An 18,410-nucleotide genomic window follows, 5' to 3' on the forward strand; every position below is an offset into this window, starting at 1 on the left:
CATGATAGAGACGACCTAAAATAGCATCTTCAGGTCGAGTGGTGAAGGAAGGGCCTCTCTGAGGCTATGTCTAGGCTGAAATCCAAATCATGGGAAAATGCTGTGGGCGGGGGGGGCGCACATTCTAGGCTGAGGGAACAGCTGGTGAGAAACTCTATAGCAGCAGTGAACTTGGTGCGCTGGAGAAGGTAATGCAGCTTGGACCGGGAGAGAGTTCCAGAATGGCTAATGAGTCTTCAGTCCACATTTGCTTTTGCAGATGGGGCTTAAAGCCCCATCCTCCCGCTTGGTATTTTATATGGGAATCTGCCCCAAACTACTATCATATCAACGGAGACCTCTTTTGTCACAAAACAGGGAATTGTCGTGGACATCCCAGAGCACCCATCCAGGCTGAGAGCCCCTCATCTGGCAGCACGGTAACTTCAGAAGAAGGTAAAACCTCAAAACAAGAGCCTGTTTGGACTGCGGCTTTCAAAGTCTTAATGATGTTGTCATCTGCAATTTCTTCTTACAAGTCTTGTTCACATAAACAGGATTTTGATTATTTCAACTCGGGCAGGAGTTAAAAGAGGAAACCTCAGGTGCCTGCCCCTGGGGAGGTGTGGTGCTGATTTCCAGGGAGGCCGGGCCGGCTCTCCTTCGGGCTGTGTTCTGGGTAGGGGGAGGCCTGCAGGAGCACTTTCTCACCTGGGGGAAACTGTTGCACCAAGTGACTGCTCCTCACCTTCTCCTGCTTCTTCCCTCATTCCTTTCTACGAATTTCACTTTCCTTGCCCTGAGCATCGTCAAGTCTTAGCGCAACTTCAGCTTTAGTTTCAAGTTTGCATGAAACCAACAAGCGTACTTGAAGAGCTTAATACAAATGGCCTCTTGAGAGGTCTCCCACATTTTTTTGTTTGTTTGTTTGTTTATTGATCAATTGATTTCTTTATAGAGCATGAGCAGGGGGAGAGGGAGAGAGAGAATCCCGAGCAGACTCTGCACTGAGCGCAGAGCCTGTCACGAGGCTCAATTTCACGATCCCAAGATCATGACCGAAGCCGAAATCAAGAGCTCGATGCTTAACTGACTGAGCCGGCGGGGGGGGGGGGGGGGCGCTCCCACCTTTTTACACCTACAGTATGTTTGACTCTGCCTTAAGTGTACAGCTTCCATTATGCTCCTCCTTGAATTCTACTTCTTGCACATGTATTAAAGGCTTGGGTCAAGGCCAGTTCGCTTTGCACTCCTACACCGATCCCTGCCCCACCCCCACCCCCAGCAGAGTGCCTGGCACAGAGCAGATAATCAATACTCACTTTTTCTTTTTGTTCAACAAACACTTACCAGGCGTCTACATGCCAACTACTGAGCTGGGAGCCGAACGGCACCACTCTTAATATCCGTGTGGCCCAAGAACTGACCATTCTCAAAGACTTCTAAAGGAGCAGGATGATCCTAACCAGGAAATTATTTCCACAAAAGAGAGTTTAAATATGACTGAGTATCTGTTTGTCGATTTGCATACAGTTATGAACCTGGTCCTTTGATCAAATTTCAACCTTGGCACTCAAATCAAGCCATCTGAGAGACTTGCTAGTTTTATGATTGCTTGTAAATCTCTGTCTTTTCTGACTCTGAACTACACTGCTGAGCTGTGGGGTGTTAAATGTTAAGCCTCTGCTCTCTCTCCAGCTCCTCGGTTGACTGGCTTGCAGCAGAGAGTGAAATGACCCCATGCGTCAGAAGGCATAGAGGTTAGTGCTAAGACAAAAGGTGACTTGCAAAGTTAAGGCAGGGATTTTCAAGCTTAAATGAAAACCAGCAGACATACTTGAAGAGCCTCATACATATTGGTGGTAATTGTAAGGTCATGAGTTCATCTCAATATAGCAAATGGAACCCATTTGGCAAATCTTAGGAGTCAAATGCTAGAAATCTGTTAAGGAAGGAGGCAGCTGCTTCCACTGCTTGAAACCCAGGGCTGATGTACGATTTCCCCCAACATCCAAGAACACATTATCTTTTGGTCCCCAAGCCTGATGTTTTATAACTTGCAAAACCCGGTAACATTGTCCCAGAGTCCAAGTGGTTTTTTCTGTTCTAAGTCCAGCCACATCTCATTCTCTTGGTGTTCCCATCTGGGCCACACAGTGCCTTCTTTGTGTACATTTCCAATTGAACTTTATCACAAGAGTGGTTTAGAAGCCTCATATCCTAACAGCTCGTACTAAGATGCAACTGCACCCAAATGGAAGTTTTTAAAAAACTAGAATAAGACCTTCTTATTGGGAGGATGTCTCAGATATTAAGTCGTGGTTCCTGCCGGGAGAAGCCTGTTCCCGATCCTCGGGGTCTGGACTGGGGCTGGGGTGGAGACAGAACAGGGAGCATCAGGACCCACGCACCTGCTCACACTGAGAGCTGAAAGGAAGAGTTACCTCCGCAACACCTCGGCTCACCATGGTTTTCTAAATCTAGTAACGATCTCGTGAATAGCACAGCTGTATTGCTGTATGGCTTAAAGGTCGTTCTTAATGTAAAGTTTAAAAACGTTCAGCCGTTTCTGCAACCAGATCTTGGCATTTATTAACTTTCTAATACACTGGGAGGGTCCAAAACTACAGGTGGCAGCCCCTTCCTCCATCCTCGAGAGTCCATGCCCTGGGATCCCTCAGATCTTTGGAGTCAGCGAGTGGGGTGCACAGGACGGGAGTCAAGTAGGGAAATCGATACAACTGGGGGACGCGGATCTCTCTTCCCGCAGTCCGCAAAAGCAGCACGGAGGGGCGCCCGCGGAAAGCGTGGGTCTCGGGGCCTCACCGCCCCCCGTGCGGGCTCTGTCCAAGTAGAACAGCATCACGAGGTACCGACGCCTCGCGGGATCCGGGTCGCAGCGTCACCGGGAGCTCTCTGACGGCAGCAGAAGGGCAGGGGGTGACTGCCCCGCCTCGGGCGCCGCAGGTGGGGACGCCCCGCCCACTCGGCCCAGCTCGCCTCCGCCCCGCCCACCCCGGCTGGGACCCGTCTCCTCCCCGTCCGCCCCTGCCTCTCGGCCCCGCCCACTCGGCCGCCACAGGTGGGGCCGCCCCGCCCACCCTGGCCCCGCCCACCCCGCGCGCCTCAGGTGGGGCCGCCCCGCCCGCCCAGCCAGCCCCGCGCGCCCGGACGCGTCAGGCCGCGTCTCCTCAGTTCCTCACGGGCGGTGGCTGCGGCAGCGCGGCGCTACAAGTTTTGACATTTTGGCGGCGGAGGAGCGCGCCCGCACTTCGGGGCCGGCGGCTGTGGGAGCAGCCGACCCTCGAGGGCCTTTCAGCCGCACGCCGGCGCTCCCGCCGCCCACAGTCGGGCGGCCACGAGGCCCGGCCGCGTCCTCCCGCGTTCGCCCGCCGGGCGGCTGCAGCCATGTCGCGGGGGCCGGAGGAGGTGAACCGGCTCACGGAGAACACCTACCGGGTAAGCGAGCCCAGCACGGCCCGGGACCTCGGGGGTTTGAGGGCGGGAGGCCCGGGGGCGGGGCGCGGCCGGGAGTGCGGGGGGGCCCGAGACCCATGGAGGACAGGGGCTCGGAGTCCGGCGCGGGGGGAAGCGGGGAGGCCCCGCGGCGGCTCGCGGTCGTCGCCGGGGAGGGTCGGGGCGAGGAGGGGACTTTAAGCGGGAACAGCCTCCCCCGCGCCCCTCCTGGCGCTGGAGACACCCTGCTAGCCCCGCATTTCACAGCCCTACGTGCCGGGAGGGCGTTGGGGGCGGGGGCGCGGCCTGTCCCGTCCCTGGGGGCCGCGTCCTCCTGCCCGGCTGCTCCTCGGGGTCGCGCCGGCGTGGCCGCAGCGCCAGAGCTGCCCGGGACGCGAGAGCAGCGCCTCGTTGCTGCGCGCGGGGACGGGGGCGAGCGCCGCGCGGGGTGCGGGCCGCGCCAGGTGCGCCTCTGGGGGGCGCCGCGGGCTCCCGGCGTCCGCTCCCGCCCTCGGGGACCCTGCTGCGCGCCGCGCTCCGAGCCCCTCCGCCGGGACACGCCGAGTGCTCGGCGAGGTTCCGATAAGATGGACCTAACCTCCAGGAAGGCGTTGACGGTCACCTCTCTTGCATTTCTTGCGAAAGCGTTTTTCCAGTAGCAGACACAGATTTAGGATTAGGGGCCAGTTTAGTAAGTTTGAGTCCTTGTAAATGAATTCCAGTTGAAATAAGATACGTGCTTAATCATCTGCTATTAATAGACTACAAAACAACTTTTGTTGTAATTCGGCTTAGGCTCATTGAGCACAAGTTCTCCAAATTCATTTGTAGCCGTTTTTAAGGCCCACAGTTTGGTCACTTGTATAGATTTTTTTTTTTTAACCCTAAAATTGGGTTTCTAGATGCGCAAGGTCTGAGTGAATCCCTGAAATCAGAGGGGTTTATTGACTGTTGTAGGATAAGAATAAAGAAGAGCATGAAAATACGTTTGTAATCTATCCTTTGGGTTCAAAATATTGATTCCCTTCATCTGGATACACAAATAGGTAACGTGAATTATACTTTTTGGATAGATATGGTAGACCCAGTTGACACAGCATTTTTGGTCTCAGTAACTGTATTGTCTTAATGGAGGGCAATTTTTAGAAATCCCAGAAATTTGAATGTTAAAAAGTTTTACATTTGTATTGGGATTGTTAATACTTAAATGATCCTGAAGATGGTGGTCCAGGCAGTGTGAGGTGTTGGCAGTGTGTAAATAAAACACTTAGGGAATTGGAGCTGCTCTGATGACTGTCCGTTAAGGAAAAACTGTATGCAATTGAGGAATGCAGATCATTGCAGATTTCAGGCAGTCTAAGTATTTAGTGGGGCACAAAAACACGTGAACACCTAAATTGCCTCCAAGAAGACAGGCACATGTATCTTTCCAATCTGGGATGATAGATCATTTTGAGACAAGCAGTCAGATGCTCTGAAGTAAGTCTGCTTTTTCTCCCACTTCTTCCTTTTACTTTTAGCGGTGACTCAGTGGAGGGGCTGTACTCAAGTGAATTACAGCACCACAGGTGCCAGCCCCAAAGGACTGGGGCAGGATGCAAAAAGTGTAGATTTCACAGTTTGGGTTATACATATTTATGGACATTAGGCCATGTAAATCATTTTAATACTTTGCAAAGTTATAATCTGAACATCAGAGACTAGTCACTACTTTCCATTCCCAGGTGTCTTAAAACATATTAAAAGCTCACAAATGTTTGTTGCTTGTGACTTTAATCACCATTTTTTTCATTAATGTTTTGGGATTGTGTTTTTTTATGTTGAATGGTGGTAAAAGAATTTACAGCTCCAGACAGCAAGTTTATATATAGTCTATGAAGTGAGTACTGCTGGCTCATGCTTTGGCTGTGATGGAAATGCATAGTGAAATTTTACATTCACAGGTCTGATTGAAAGCCTGAAAACCTTCACCACCTCCTCATTGAGTTCTTCCCCACCCCCACCCCTGACAACCAAAGCTGAAAACAAGTTAAGCTTAATATGGTAAAAATCTCATAGTGTGATGAATCTAGTTATTTTATTAATTTGTTTCATTTTATTTTGAGAGAGGGAGGGAGGAGGTTGGAAGAAAAGAGGGAGAGAGAGAATCTTAAGCAGACTCCACGCCCAGCGCAGAGCCAGGATAAGGGGCTCAATCTCATGACCCTGAGATCATGACCTAAGCATAAATCAAGAGTTGGACGTTTAACTGACTGAATCTAGGATTTTTTTTAAAAAGAGATTTTCTGGGGCGCCTGGGTGGCTCAGTCGTTAAACGTCTACCTTCGGCTCAGGTCATGGTCCCAGGGTTCTGGGATCGAGCCCCACATCGGGCTCCCTGCTCCGCGGGAAGCCTGCTTCTCCCTCTCCCTCTCCCCCTGCTTGTGTTCCCTCTTTCGCTGTGTCTCTCTGTCAAATAAATAAATAAATCTTAAAAAAAAAAAAATTTCCTTTATGTTACCTAACAACCTACAGTGTTTGACTAATAGAAACATAACCTAACCAGGTGCGTTGACAAAAGCACCTGGAAATGAGATTTAATGACTTGCTAGTATGGATTTTAGATTTTTTTTTTAATACTCAAATTTCTCCAACTTTGAAATAAAAGAATAAATTCTATGGAAAAAGTGGGGGATTATAAACTAGTGTAATTCTCTGTAATGCAGTATCAAATATCTTTCAGTATTTACGCATTTGCTGAGCTCTCTAAAATGTGTACTTAGACAAATGATTACTGGAGACCCATGCTGAATCCCAGGAGGATGTGTGTTTTATGGCTTCACAAACAAATGATATGGTAATAAGCCCCAAAATGTCACGTAATGTTATTGTTGCTAATTAGAGTTCAGCCAAAGATCCCTCCCCGTCTCTACATAGTATGCCCATAATTTGCCCTCAGTGCTTGTGATTTTTGCATGGTTTTCTGATGAGTACATGCTTTAGTGGTACGAGGAAGAAGTAAAGTTCAAAAAAACCCTTAATTAAGAGTAACCACAACCTTCATAGAAGTTAGAACTGCTCAAGTCTTAGGAAGTTGAGGGATGGATATGATGTCATCCATCCTATACCTACATTACTCTTGCTAAGCAAGCAGCAGTGAAGGGGGAAAATGTCACTTTAAAAGGAGGGGGAAAGGGGCACGTAAATCTTTGTTTAAATGTCACCTGCTCAAACAACTCTTTAAAATTATTTCAAATTGCCATCCATCTCCCAATCCCACTAACTTTACCTTTCCCACATAGTGCTTAGTACCTTAGGATATTCTATATAACATACTCGTTTATCTCTCATCCCTCTCCAACTAGAATGTGAGCGCCCAAAGGAGAGGAGCTTGGCTTTGTTATATTCTGAACAGTTACTGACCGGTAGTAGGTGTGCGAGTTTGTTGATTATATGAACATTTATTTGATTTATTTAGTGAATACCTGTGCTAGGCTCCCCTGCCTCCCTTAACACTTTTCATAGAGCATTTGTTTCATTCTAAGTATACATCAGCCCTCCAGGTGGATGTGGATTTTGTTTACTGTTGAGAAACCTACACCCAAAAGTCTAGGAGGGAGCTGTGTCCTCCTGCCATTTACCCTGCCAGCCTCCATTCCTCTCCTTTTTGTATAGTAGTTTAGTTTCTAGCGGTCAACAAATGGACAAATCAAATGCCTTTTCATAATTTGGTGATCTAAGATATCACCAGAATTTTCTGCCATTTTGTTTATCTTTGTTTAGAAAAAAATTTGTTTAATAAAAAAAATGAGGTACTTTTGTCCTTTTATCGGGTCAAACAAGCATCTTGGCATGTGTACTAGGTTTTGTTTAATGGTTTTATATTTTCTGGACTTGGGTTTAATTGGGGATGTGGAAGTGAAAGTCCCTACCTAGATGGCTTCCAATGTGGACTGTGGTATACAGGTCTAGCTTGTGAAGGTTTCAGTTGCCTTGTGTGTTTATTGCTGTAGCTATGTACACTATTTGATATCTTCATCTGTTCCCATAATTCTTTCTTCAGGTATGCTGAAGATAAAATGGGATTTGCAGAAGCCCAGACAACTTGCTCTTGGCTCCATGATGACTATAAAAAGGGACAGTAAGAATCAGGTGCCAGGGTTGCCAGGTATCAAATATTAAACTGAACAGCCCAGTATTGTAGCTTTTTGTCTGGTAAAATGAAAATACAAAGGCGTACAGTGGTTGTCTTTTTCTGTCATAACATTTTTTACTGATTGGGAAGAGGTCTTAGAATTATGATAACATTGCTATGTAGACAGAGCAGTGTCCTTTATTATGAAGCTTGGGAGGCTGGGACCACTTGGCCAGGTGACATGATTCACAAGTCTCAGGTTCCTTTTGAGTTTACATTTGTGACATTATTCCAGTCTTGAGCATTAATTCTTGCCTGGCACTTCTGTTGTAATGAGCCACAGGCAGACCTGCAGGGGAAGCCTAATGTGCATGGAATTTCAACAAATTGGATTTTTGTTTTTATCAGCATTCCACACACAGCTATTTATTCTGCAATTCAAAAGTAAAAATTATTATAAAAGTTACACAAACATTTATTGAACTTATCTGTTGACATTTGCAAATATATTTATTTCTTAAACTTTTTATTGAACCATGATAAACATATTGAAAGGTGTATATAGCTCACAAAATCATCAACAAACTGAACACGTATATATAACTAGCACCCAGATCAAGATACAGACCATGACCAGCCTCCCCAAAGTCCCTTTTGTGCCTCCTTCCAGTCACTGTGTTCCCTCCAAGATATCTACTCTCCTTAACTTCTAAGCACTGATTAGTTTGGCCCATTTCATTTGCCATCTTTCACCCAGTGTGTTTGTAAGATATTCCCCTGTCAGAGTAATTGTAGCTCATTCTTACTACTATGTAGTATTGCACTGTGCAAATACATCGCGATTTATCTATTCTCTTGAGGGACTTTTCAGATTGTTTTCAGACTACTCCAGGATTCTGTGAGTAGTGCTGCTATGAACATTCTAGTACATGTCTGATGGGCATAGGCCCCCATTTCTCTTGGTATGTACATGGGAGTGGAATTGCTGGGTTATAAAGTTTGAGCATTTAGCTTTGGCAGAAACTGCCAAGCAGTTTTCCAAAGTGGTTGTACCAAAGTTCAGTAGCTCATCCTTGGCAACAGTTGATATTTTCTTTCCTTTTAATTTTGGCCACCCTGGTGGGTGTATGCAAATAAAATTTTAAAATTCAAAACAAAACTGTTTTCCCCAGGTTTGCTGGTTGGATGTCTGCAACCGCAGGAGAAGCCTGACTCCCTAGGGGATACTTCCTGTCAGAAAGTAGAACCTAGGACCTAGGGAACACGGGTATGAGAGAGGCCAGACAGCTGTCGTATTCAGTAGAGTAAAACATAAGTTTAGTAGACTCTAAAACTGTCAGAGTTGAACACATCAGAAGGTTTTATTGCATAAGGGGGTTTGAGGGCATAGATGAGTAATGTTTTAATAAACCGGAATGCTGGGAGAGGGGGTGCAACATTATGGTGAATTGAATTTTCTTGTTCACTTCCCTTTCTTTTTCCATGACTTTTCTTGATACCTGCTTTACGTTATAGGCACAATAGACTAGTTTTTAAAATAATTTCAGTGAGTTACAGTTAAGAGGTTTCAAGAGTAGTACTTTGTGAAGGAAATGACAGTTTTAATTTGGGTCTTTTCCCCCACTTAGATTGTACATGCTTGAGAACAAATCCCCCAGATCCTACTTCTCAGCATTTACCACATTCATATTTTATTCTTTTATGTGTGTGTGTTGGTTTTAATCTCAGAAGATTTTTAAAACTTTTTAAACTATTTTTCTGATACTAGGAAATTTCCAGAATTTCTGTGAATATTCATAGTGAAAGTAAAAGTCACCTGGATCTGACAACCCAGAGAGAACACTATTAACTCTTACTGTCACACTTCCTGATAGTTTTTAGTCCATCTCTCTGTGTCAGTCAGTATCCTGTGCCTCATCAGCTTGCTGACTCTACAGTACTCCGTTCTTTATCAACAGTTTATTGATCCGGTCCCCTTTTACTGGACACAAGATCGTTGCCAGCACTTCGCTATTAAAGCACTGTAGCAAACATCATTGTAGGTAAAGCTTTGCACAAATAGGGATGTTTTCCTTAAGCTCAATGCCCAGAAGGGAGTTGTGGGTCAAAGGGTAGGTACAATTTAAAGCATATTTGCTGCCCGTTGCAAAATGCCCTATGGAAAACATGCCCCAAGTTATGCTTAATCTGATTGAGAATGCACCTTTCCTGAACCCCAACCAATTAAGTAGGTCATTTAAAGCCACTTCCTTTTTTATAACCTATACAGGGGTTTTTTTGTTTTTTAGTAAAACCTGTATAGCTGTAATGTATAGTAGCTTATGGACATTGACTGGGACAATTCCTGAGATTTCATGTCTTCTGCTCTTGGGTATAACTTCCCCCATAACCTTTGTACTTAGAGATGTGTGCAGAATAATTACAGCCCTGTAGCTCTTCAGGCCTGTGTACTTTTGTTCTTATTTTCCTCAGCCTTGATTTTAAACTTCTGTTTCTGTTTTCCAGACCTTGAGTCTGTCTATCTGGTTGAGCATTATTTTAGAGACTGTGTTCTGGTTTTAACAGCTGCCTCAAGTCCTTGTGGATACAGGTGAGGCTTGTGTAAATGAGATAAAAAGTTGCTGGTTCCTCTCTTATTCAAAAATAAATGAAAAATATTACCAGAAGGTGTTCCTGATCCAGAAACAAATGAGCACCCCTCAGAGATCTAACTGATGGCTCACAGCCTTCTGGAGCTACCTGTGCTTTAAGGAGAGCAGCCTGGCGTAAAGATGCCCTCAAGTTTGTTGCTTAAACTTTTTATTTGGTGCTTTGGAGGTTAAAAAGTCCCTAAACAATAGCAATTTCTGCACTAAAAATACCGAAGTATAGCAGTGGTTAAACTGTAGGGCAGGGGAGGGAGACTTTCACTTAGCACTTTTACTCTACCTTCTAGAGTGTTTACATTACATTATAAAAGTAATTTTTTATAATTTTAAGCTTTCAAAAAGCAGAAATTGATATATCATTTTAATGGGTAAAAAGTTTTGAAAACTAAGCTAAAATGTGCCATTTTCTACCTCTGTTTTGCAAACTAACCTTTCAAAGATAAGCCTCATTTAAAGTCTCGCTGTTTTTCTCTTTAATTACTACTTATGGGAATGCATTTTTAACATTTACTAACCTGAGACTATGAATGCAACAGAAAAGAATGCAACAAAACTGAGAAACCCCCAATTCCAGTTTTTACAGCTATCTCCTAAGAGTCTTGTTCCTGATGTTGCAAGCAGCTGATCCTTTTAGGTGCAGCTGTGTCCTTGAAAGGTGTAAGAGCAGTAATAAGGAAAAGAAAAGGTACAAAAGTGGTGATAATAATCTGTCAGAAGTAAAACTAAAAGTTCAGATGATTAGAACACATTGTGTAGAATAAGAAACATGGAAAAGATTGGAGTTGAGGGTCAGAACAAATCTCCGATGACCTACCAGCCACCCTAAGTGCTTCTCTTGGGCCTTCATGCTGAAGTAGCCCCCTCCTGAGTTAGGAGGAGGGAAGCCTCTGCCTGGGTGGGGACTATGCAGGAGACAACCCTGACCACCTTCATATTCTCATCAGGGACAGATGCCTGAGACCTAAGCTAACAGATCAATCTTTTCTGGACACAAACTCAAATGGTAAAAGAAAATCAGGAAAATCACAATGATAATTCCTTTTACTTAAGTGCTATAATTGAATATGTATATATTTTAAATTTTGTTAAATATATATGTATAAATTCTGGGGCGCCTGAGTGGCTCAGTAGTTAAGCGTCTGCCTTCGGCTCAGGTCGTGATCCCAGGGTCCTGGGATCGAGCCCCACATCGGGCTCCCTGCTCCGCGGGAAGCCTGCTGCTGCTTCTCCCTCTCCCACTGCTTGTGTTCCCTCTCTCGCTGTGTCTCTCTCTGTCAAATACATAAAATTTTTAAAATATATATATGTGTATATATATATATATATATATATATGTATGTATAAATTTTAAATTAAGCTCTGTGCCCAACGTGGGGCTCGAACTCACAACTCTGAAATCAAGAGTCACGTGCTCTACCGACGGAGCCAGCCAGGCACCCCTGTGTGTGTATTTTTTTTAAATAAAACTTTAATGGTTTTAATTGACCAAATGGTATATTTTATCATGGGCTTCATCTTACACTCGGAGCAGCTTGAGGTGCAGGACATCAACTATGAGAGTAGCCTCTATTTCTAAGTGTGTAAACACACTTTAAAACATGCAAAGATTGTTCTTATAGGACAGTCCAATTGTTGCACACTCTGAGAAGATCGCTTGTTCAGCTAACCAGTCTACTTTCTTATCCCGGATTGTTGTATGTACTTAATGTCCTATTCCTCCATTCGACCTTGTGCTTCAATTTTCTCATCTGTAACCGACCTCCTGGTTATTGTGAAGCTCGAACGTTGTAATGCATGAAAGCTCTTAGAACAGTGTGTTGTTAGCAGTAGTAGTGTGTGTTTACTGGAGTGTAGCCACCATAAGAGCATTGATTGTCATCTGTTTTGTTTACTGCCTATCCCCAGTATCCACTCTACTAGAGTGACTGACATAGAGGCAGAGCTGAGTAAATATTTGATAAAAGAATAGTGTTGAAATCACTGGCAAAAATGTTTCTGTCAATGAGCTATACACTTCTCGAGGGTTTTGGGTTTTATTTTTTCTTTTTAATCCCTCACTGAGCTGGTGCACAGTAGAACTCAGAGAAATTTGTTGAATAGATATTGAAGATCTATGCTTATTGCACAGTTGTAGCTAAAATCCTCACCTTGGTGGCCAGGGGGACTGAGCTAGCACTGGTAATAATAGCTACGATGTTTTGAGCATCTGTTACAGATGTGCCAAGCTTACTACCCACATTCATTCAGCTGTTTTCCTATTATGCACCACAGTTGTGCCAAGCACTGTGGTCACCACTAGGAACCACACTGGAGGAAAAAAAATGTCTGTGCTTTTCTAGAGTTTATAGCTTATGACAAGACAACAATGCCAAGGTTATAGTCTGTCCAGCATTTCCCCTCTACCTTGGTTTGCCCGGTATCATTAATTATGTTTCCTTGCTCCTTTCCCTACCCTCTCTCCCAGAGGGGTCCTTTCTTTACCAATTGAGTTCTTTGGACTTTGTTTTGTCTCACTGGTGGAAGAAAGGAAAAAATAAACGTATGTGCAGATTAAGTTCAATAAGAGTTTTTAAGGTAAGTTGTAAGGAGTCTTTGGAAAGTTGGGTAAGAGAGAATTAGATGAGAAACAAAAAAAATTAGAAGTTTTGATTCCCCTTACTGGTATCTGAGAACTAATGTAATGAACTTGAAGTTTTTAAAATTATTTTAGGTTTCTGAACAATATTTCTCAGATTGCAAGGGCTGCAGTTTTTGTTTTTGCTTTAAGATTTATTTATTTTAGAGAGAGCGTGAGTGGGGAGAGGGGCAGAGGAAAGGAATCCCAAGCAGAGTCCGCACTGAGCCTGGAGCCCAACGCGGGGCTCTGTCCCACAACCCTGAGATCATGACCTGAGCCAAAATCAAGAGTTGGATGCTGGATGCTTAACTGACTGAGCCACCCAGGTGCCCCAGGATTGCAGTTTTAATGCAAAACAGAATGACCCATCTCACAGGGTCTGGGTGAGGAAGTTCAACTAGAATTATTCGAGATATGAATTAAGAATAGCATTTGGAAAGAACTAGTGAACTAAAAAAAGAATGTCACTTGCTATATGAAATCAGCGGTTTACTTTGATCTAGTAAAGTTCCTGTTACCTGTTAAGTACTTAAGGGCTTTCTAAACAAATGCGACCCAGCACATGAGACATTCTTTCCTGTAAATTCATTGCTTGCTTTTTAGTCCATGACACACCTTTTAAAAACAATAGGTAGGTAAGAACACTCAACCAAATAGTCCAGTGTGCTCTGTAGCCTTCGAAGTGTTTATCTGTTGATAGCTGTTTTAAACCCAGTAACTTAATTGTTGTTTCCTTAATAGATACCATTTATCTGTGATAAAGTTATATATTTCTAAGTGATATTCAAGTAATATTAAAGATGTTTGCATTTCTTATTTTCACCATGTCAGTCTGGATTGCCTTGGTATTTTTTTATACCTGTCTCCCTATTAGACTATGCATTTTCAAGGGCTAGAATGCTTTCCTCATTCATCTTTGTGTTTTGTATGTCCCACATAACACGGGGTTCACTGTAGGGATACAATAAAGATTGAACACGTACATGTATACTTGTTTCAAAGGCCCAAACATGAGAAGGACTTTACAGAGTTAGTGGAACTAAACCTAAGTGCACATTATCTTGTACTTGCCACAGTACCCTTCCTGCCCTCCACCCATAGGAAAATGCCAGAAGAGGCCATTTTCAGATTCTGATTGAGAGTTATGTAATAGTCCTCTTGGTACTGTAGCTACAGGGAGGATTGTGTTTCCATTCTTCCAAATGGGAACATGCACCTCTGTGAACCAAGCAAAAATGGATACGGATTTCATCACAGCTGGAATTTCAAGAAATGGTTTTTACTTCGTTCTCCTAGGTACTACTCCCTCTGAAGTGCAGGGTCCAAAAGTTGCTTCAGATCTGGGGCAGGGCCCCCAAATTCCTTGCCCAATTGAGGCCATTGTGGGCCAGACATTGTTACAGTGTCTGATAGCTTGTTAATTGCTAAGGCTAGGAACGCCTGCTTTCAGCCCCGAAAGCTTTCTTTGCCCAAGAAATCTGTAACTCTGTGGAGTTATATATAGCACCTGTTGGACCTTAGACCCAGTATAATTGTCTGCACTTAAATTATAAGGAAAAGTGGTTTCAAATAATTCTACAGACAAATGTAAAACTTTTGTCTGGTGTTTAAAATAGAATGAAACTGGGGCGCCTGGGTGGCTCAGTTGGTTAAGCGACTGCCTTCGGCTCAGGTCATGATCCTGGAGTCCCTGGATCGAGTCCCGCATCGGGCTCCCTGCTCGGCGGGGAGTCTGCTTCTCCCTCTGACCCCCCTCCCTCTCGTGCTCTCTGTCTCTCATTCTCTCTCTCTCAAATAAATAAATAAAATCTTTAAAAAAAATAAAATAAAATAGAATGAAACTTCGTAGTGTTGAGCAGGATTCAGGCCATGACTTTTTCTTCAAGTTACTTTATCAAGGATGGTCATGGACTCATTGCCTGTAACATGGTTCTCCCTCCACAATTAAAAAAAAAAATTGAGTACCTAGATTCTTATACTAATTTACTGGGTGGGATGGCTCTGGGACTTGATTTTCTTTTTTTATTTAAGATTTTATTTGTCAGAGAGAGCAAGCACAAGCAGGGGATGCAGCAGGCAGAGGGAGAAGTAGGCTCCCCGCTGAGCAAGAGCCCAACGCGGGACTCCATCCCAGGATCTTGGGATCATGACCTGAGCTGAAGGCAGATGCTTAATTGACTGAGCCACCCAGGTGTCCCTGGGACTTAATTTTCTTGATAGGCTTGATAATTTCATGCAAAAGATTGAACAGTAATAAGAACACACTTACTTTTTCCCGCCAGCGTGGGATCTTTTTGTTTTGCTTAACTTTGCTTTTGCTTCAGAACAATTCTTGCTGCCTAAATGAGTAGGGAATAGAGAAAGTGGAGTTTGTCAAAGAAATCTGTTTCTTTGAACAATGAAATAAAAGGTCATGGAGATGTTCTTGCTTCTAGTAGTGTATCTTAAGAGGTAGATACATAATTTTCTGGATGATCATACTGGTTCTCATCTCTTGGTTGGTTCTTAAGGAGCTCGTAATCTAATAGGTGCTTTTAGAACACTCGGAGAATATTCTTCCATGAGGAGCTAAGCCCACAGAGGTAGCCCTGTGCTTTGCTGATCACTGGCCCAGCAGCTTCTCATGCTCAGGTCATGTTGCAAGGGATGGAGCCATGTAACTCTGAGGGTGTCATGGCTTCATTTCTGGCATGCCCTTTGCACTCTGAAGGACCACTTTTGCAGAAATAATTACTTATAAACCAAAGCTTGGATACGGACGAAGAAAAGAAAGGAAAAATGCAGGCAAAACAACTTTTAAGTCATAGTGAGAAACTTTCATGGTGAATTTTCTGTGTGCACTAAAGATTTCCTATGAAACTACCCTTACAGAAGGACACAGAAAGGACTTTTTTTTTTTTTTTTTTGGCCTGGAGAAGCATTTGCCAAACTCCTTCCCTAATCATAGCTGGAAAGACAGCTGCTAATCCAGCAGGAGATTTGTCTCAAAATAGCTGGGTTATCTTTTTCTACTAATGGATCTAATTGATTTCCCCTCTAGGAGGGGAAGTTGCTGCTAACAGCTACATGGGCATAAATGCTTGCAGACCAGTAGCACTTTTCTGGATGGTGCTGGACCAGTGTTAACAAAGTACAGTGGATGGCCTGCATCTCAATACATCTGGCTCTCCGTGGGCAGGCTAATTAGAACCAACCAAGGAATGAACAAAGGCACATAGCTTTGCGGCATTCCATAGCATTAAGGATTTAAAGCCTGAGCCCTTAGCAGCCTGGAACGTTAAGAAGAGTCAAGGGTTTTTGCTGTTGCTGTTCTTTTTCTTTAAAAAAACAAAACAAAACACAACTTGATTGAGGTGTAATTCATAAAAAAATTCACTCCTTTTAAGTGATTTTTTTTTTTTTAGTAAATTTACAGAATTGTGCAACCATCACCACCATCCAATTTTATAACATTTTCATCATGCCAGAAAGGTTCTTTGTGACCATTGCTGTCATTCCTCATTCTCATTCCAAGCCCCAGGCAACCTCTAATACATTTTTGGTCTCTATAGATTTGTCTTGCTAGATATTTCATATGAATTGAATCATATAATATGTGGTCTTTTGTGACTTGACTTCTTTCACTTACCATGATCATCCATGTTGTGTGTATTGGTACTTTATTCCTTTTTATGGCTGAATAATCATTTATGGGTGTACCATGTTCATCTATTCACCAGTTGGTGGACATTTGGGGTGTTTCTAACGGCATTTTTTTTTTTTAAGATTTATTCTGGGGGGTGGGGAGGAGCATAGGGAGAGGGACAAGCAGACTGTGTGCTGAGCACCAAGCCTGACATGGGGCCCGATCCCAGGACCCTGAGACTATGACCTGAGCCAAAACCAGGAGCAAGTTGCTTAACTGACTGAGCCACCCAGGCGCCCCTAACAAGGTACTTTTTTAAGGGCCACAGTACTGTCTGATACTTAAAAAGTAATTTAAAAATCAACTTGGAGAAACATAGGATTAGGAAGGCAAAATTCACAAGGAAAACCCTGGCATTTTCAGATTTTGTAAGCTTATTATGACTTGGTAGTTATAGGGCAGAGCCTTACAGCTTTTGTGACCCTCCGTTGGAGCTGTTTCTTTGAACTAATGAAGTTGCAAGCAGTGTATTACCTCATGCCTGATTTTCATAGCTAATTGGCCCACTGGGTCAGTGTGTCTATTGCAGTATGTTCAGATGAACTGAGGGCACATCGTGCAGCTGATTCATCCATGAGCACATACATCTCTTATATAACAACAGCAACAATCATCAAAAACTGCTGCTGCTGAGTACATTTTGGGCATTAAATGGTCTGGGCACTGTCCTTGATGCTACAGGCCGTCCTTGGCCTTATTTTATATGCAGTTCCTACTGAGGAAACAGTAAACTGGTTGTATCCGGTGAGGTAGTAAACAGCCTTTTGAAGTAAAAGAAGCAAGGAACAGAGCTAGAGAGAGGGGGAGGCTGGAGGTGCACCAGACATGGTAGGAGGCAAGCGGAGGAAAGTGTCTCAGAGGTTTGGGGCTGAGGACTGGTAGATGGGTATCCAGGAAGAGAGTCTTCAGGCAGAAGGAGAGCAAGTACAAAATCCCTGTGGTGGGAATGGGTTTGGCCTGTTCCGAGAACAGCCCAGAGGCCATTGTGCCTTGAAGCACAGTGACTGGGGGCGGGGGAGGGAGTGGCCAGAGTCCAAACCTGCTCAGTTATGGGAAATATCCAGGCTTTTGGTGCCCTACCCTGCTGTTAAGGATAATACTCTCAGATAACCTTAATCTGTGACAGACAGTTGAGGATGAAACCATTGTAATATACGAGTAAACTGCCTTTCATCATTTCTCCTCTCCTACTTAGATATTTCCAGTCATGTGTACTTTTTTTTAATGCTGAAAGGGGAAGCAGTGAAAGGTCTTTTACAAAAGGTACTGTTTTTCACTCATCAAATAGGAAAAAAAGATGACAAGTGTTGGTGAGAGTGTGGGAGAATAGTACTTTCACATAGTGATTGTGGGAGCACACGTTGTTGCAGCCACTTTCTCCAAAGTATTTGGTGGTATCTTTTTTTTTTTTTTTTAAGATTTTATTTATTTGAGAGAGAGAGAGAGCGCGCAAGAGCGCCAAGTGTGCAGGAGCAGGGGAAGGGAGGGAGAGGGAGAAGCAGACTTCCTGCTGAGCAGGGAGCCCCATGCAGGGTTCGATCCTGGTACTCAAGGTTCATGACCTGAGCCGACCTGAGCTGAAGGCAGATGCTTAACTGACTGAGCCACCCAGGTGCCCCTATTTGGTGGTATCTAACAAAATTGAAAAATCTGTCACATACCCTATGCCTCAGCAATTCTTTGTCTACGTAATTTCTTCATACCTGTGTGTCCAAGGAGACATGGACAATCCCTTGCCACATACTTGGTATTAGCCAAAACTTGTAAGCCATCTAAGTGCTGTTCAGAGGAAATAAAGAAATTGGCTTATTTGATTGTGAAGGCTAGGAAGTCTGAAATCTGTAGGGCGGGCTGGCAGGCCTGAAGCTTATGCGGCAGTCCATAAGCAGAATGTCGTCTTCCTCAGGGAAA

At 44.0% G+C, this 18,410-nt stretch overlaps 1 protein-coding gene across 1 annotated transcript in view; it reads left to right on the plus strand.

Annotated features, from left to right (window-relative positions):
* Positions 1–3,137: 3,137 nt before the first annotated feature.
* BAIAP2L1 (BAR/IMD domain containing adaptor protein 2 like 1) overlaps positions 3,138–18,410 on the plus strand; it is a 99,710-nt gene continuing 84,437 nt past the window's right edge. The window contains exon 1 of the mRNA XM_021680228.2: positions 3,138–3,438. Coding sequence (XP_021535903.1) covers positions 3,388–3,438 — 51 coding nt within the window. The 5' untranslated portion in view covers positions 3,138–3,387. The remainder of the gene's footprint in view (positions 3,439–18,410) is intronic.

This window comes from Neomonachus schauinslandi, chromosome 5 (genome assembly GCF_002201575.2).
Source record: "Neomonachus schauinslandi chromosome 5, ASM220157v2, whole genome shotgun sequence".
Classification (NCBI taxonomy): Eukaryota; Metazoa; Chordata; class Mammalia; order Carnivora; family Phocidae; genus Neomonachus; species Neomonachus schauinslandi.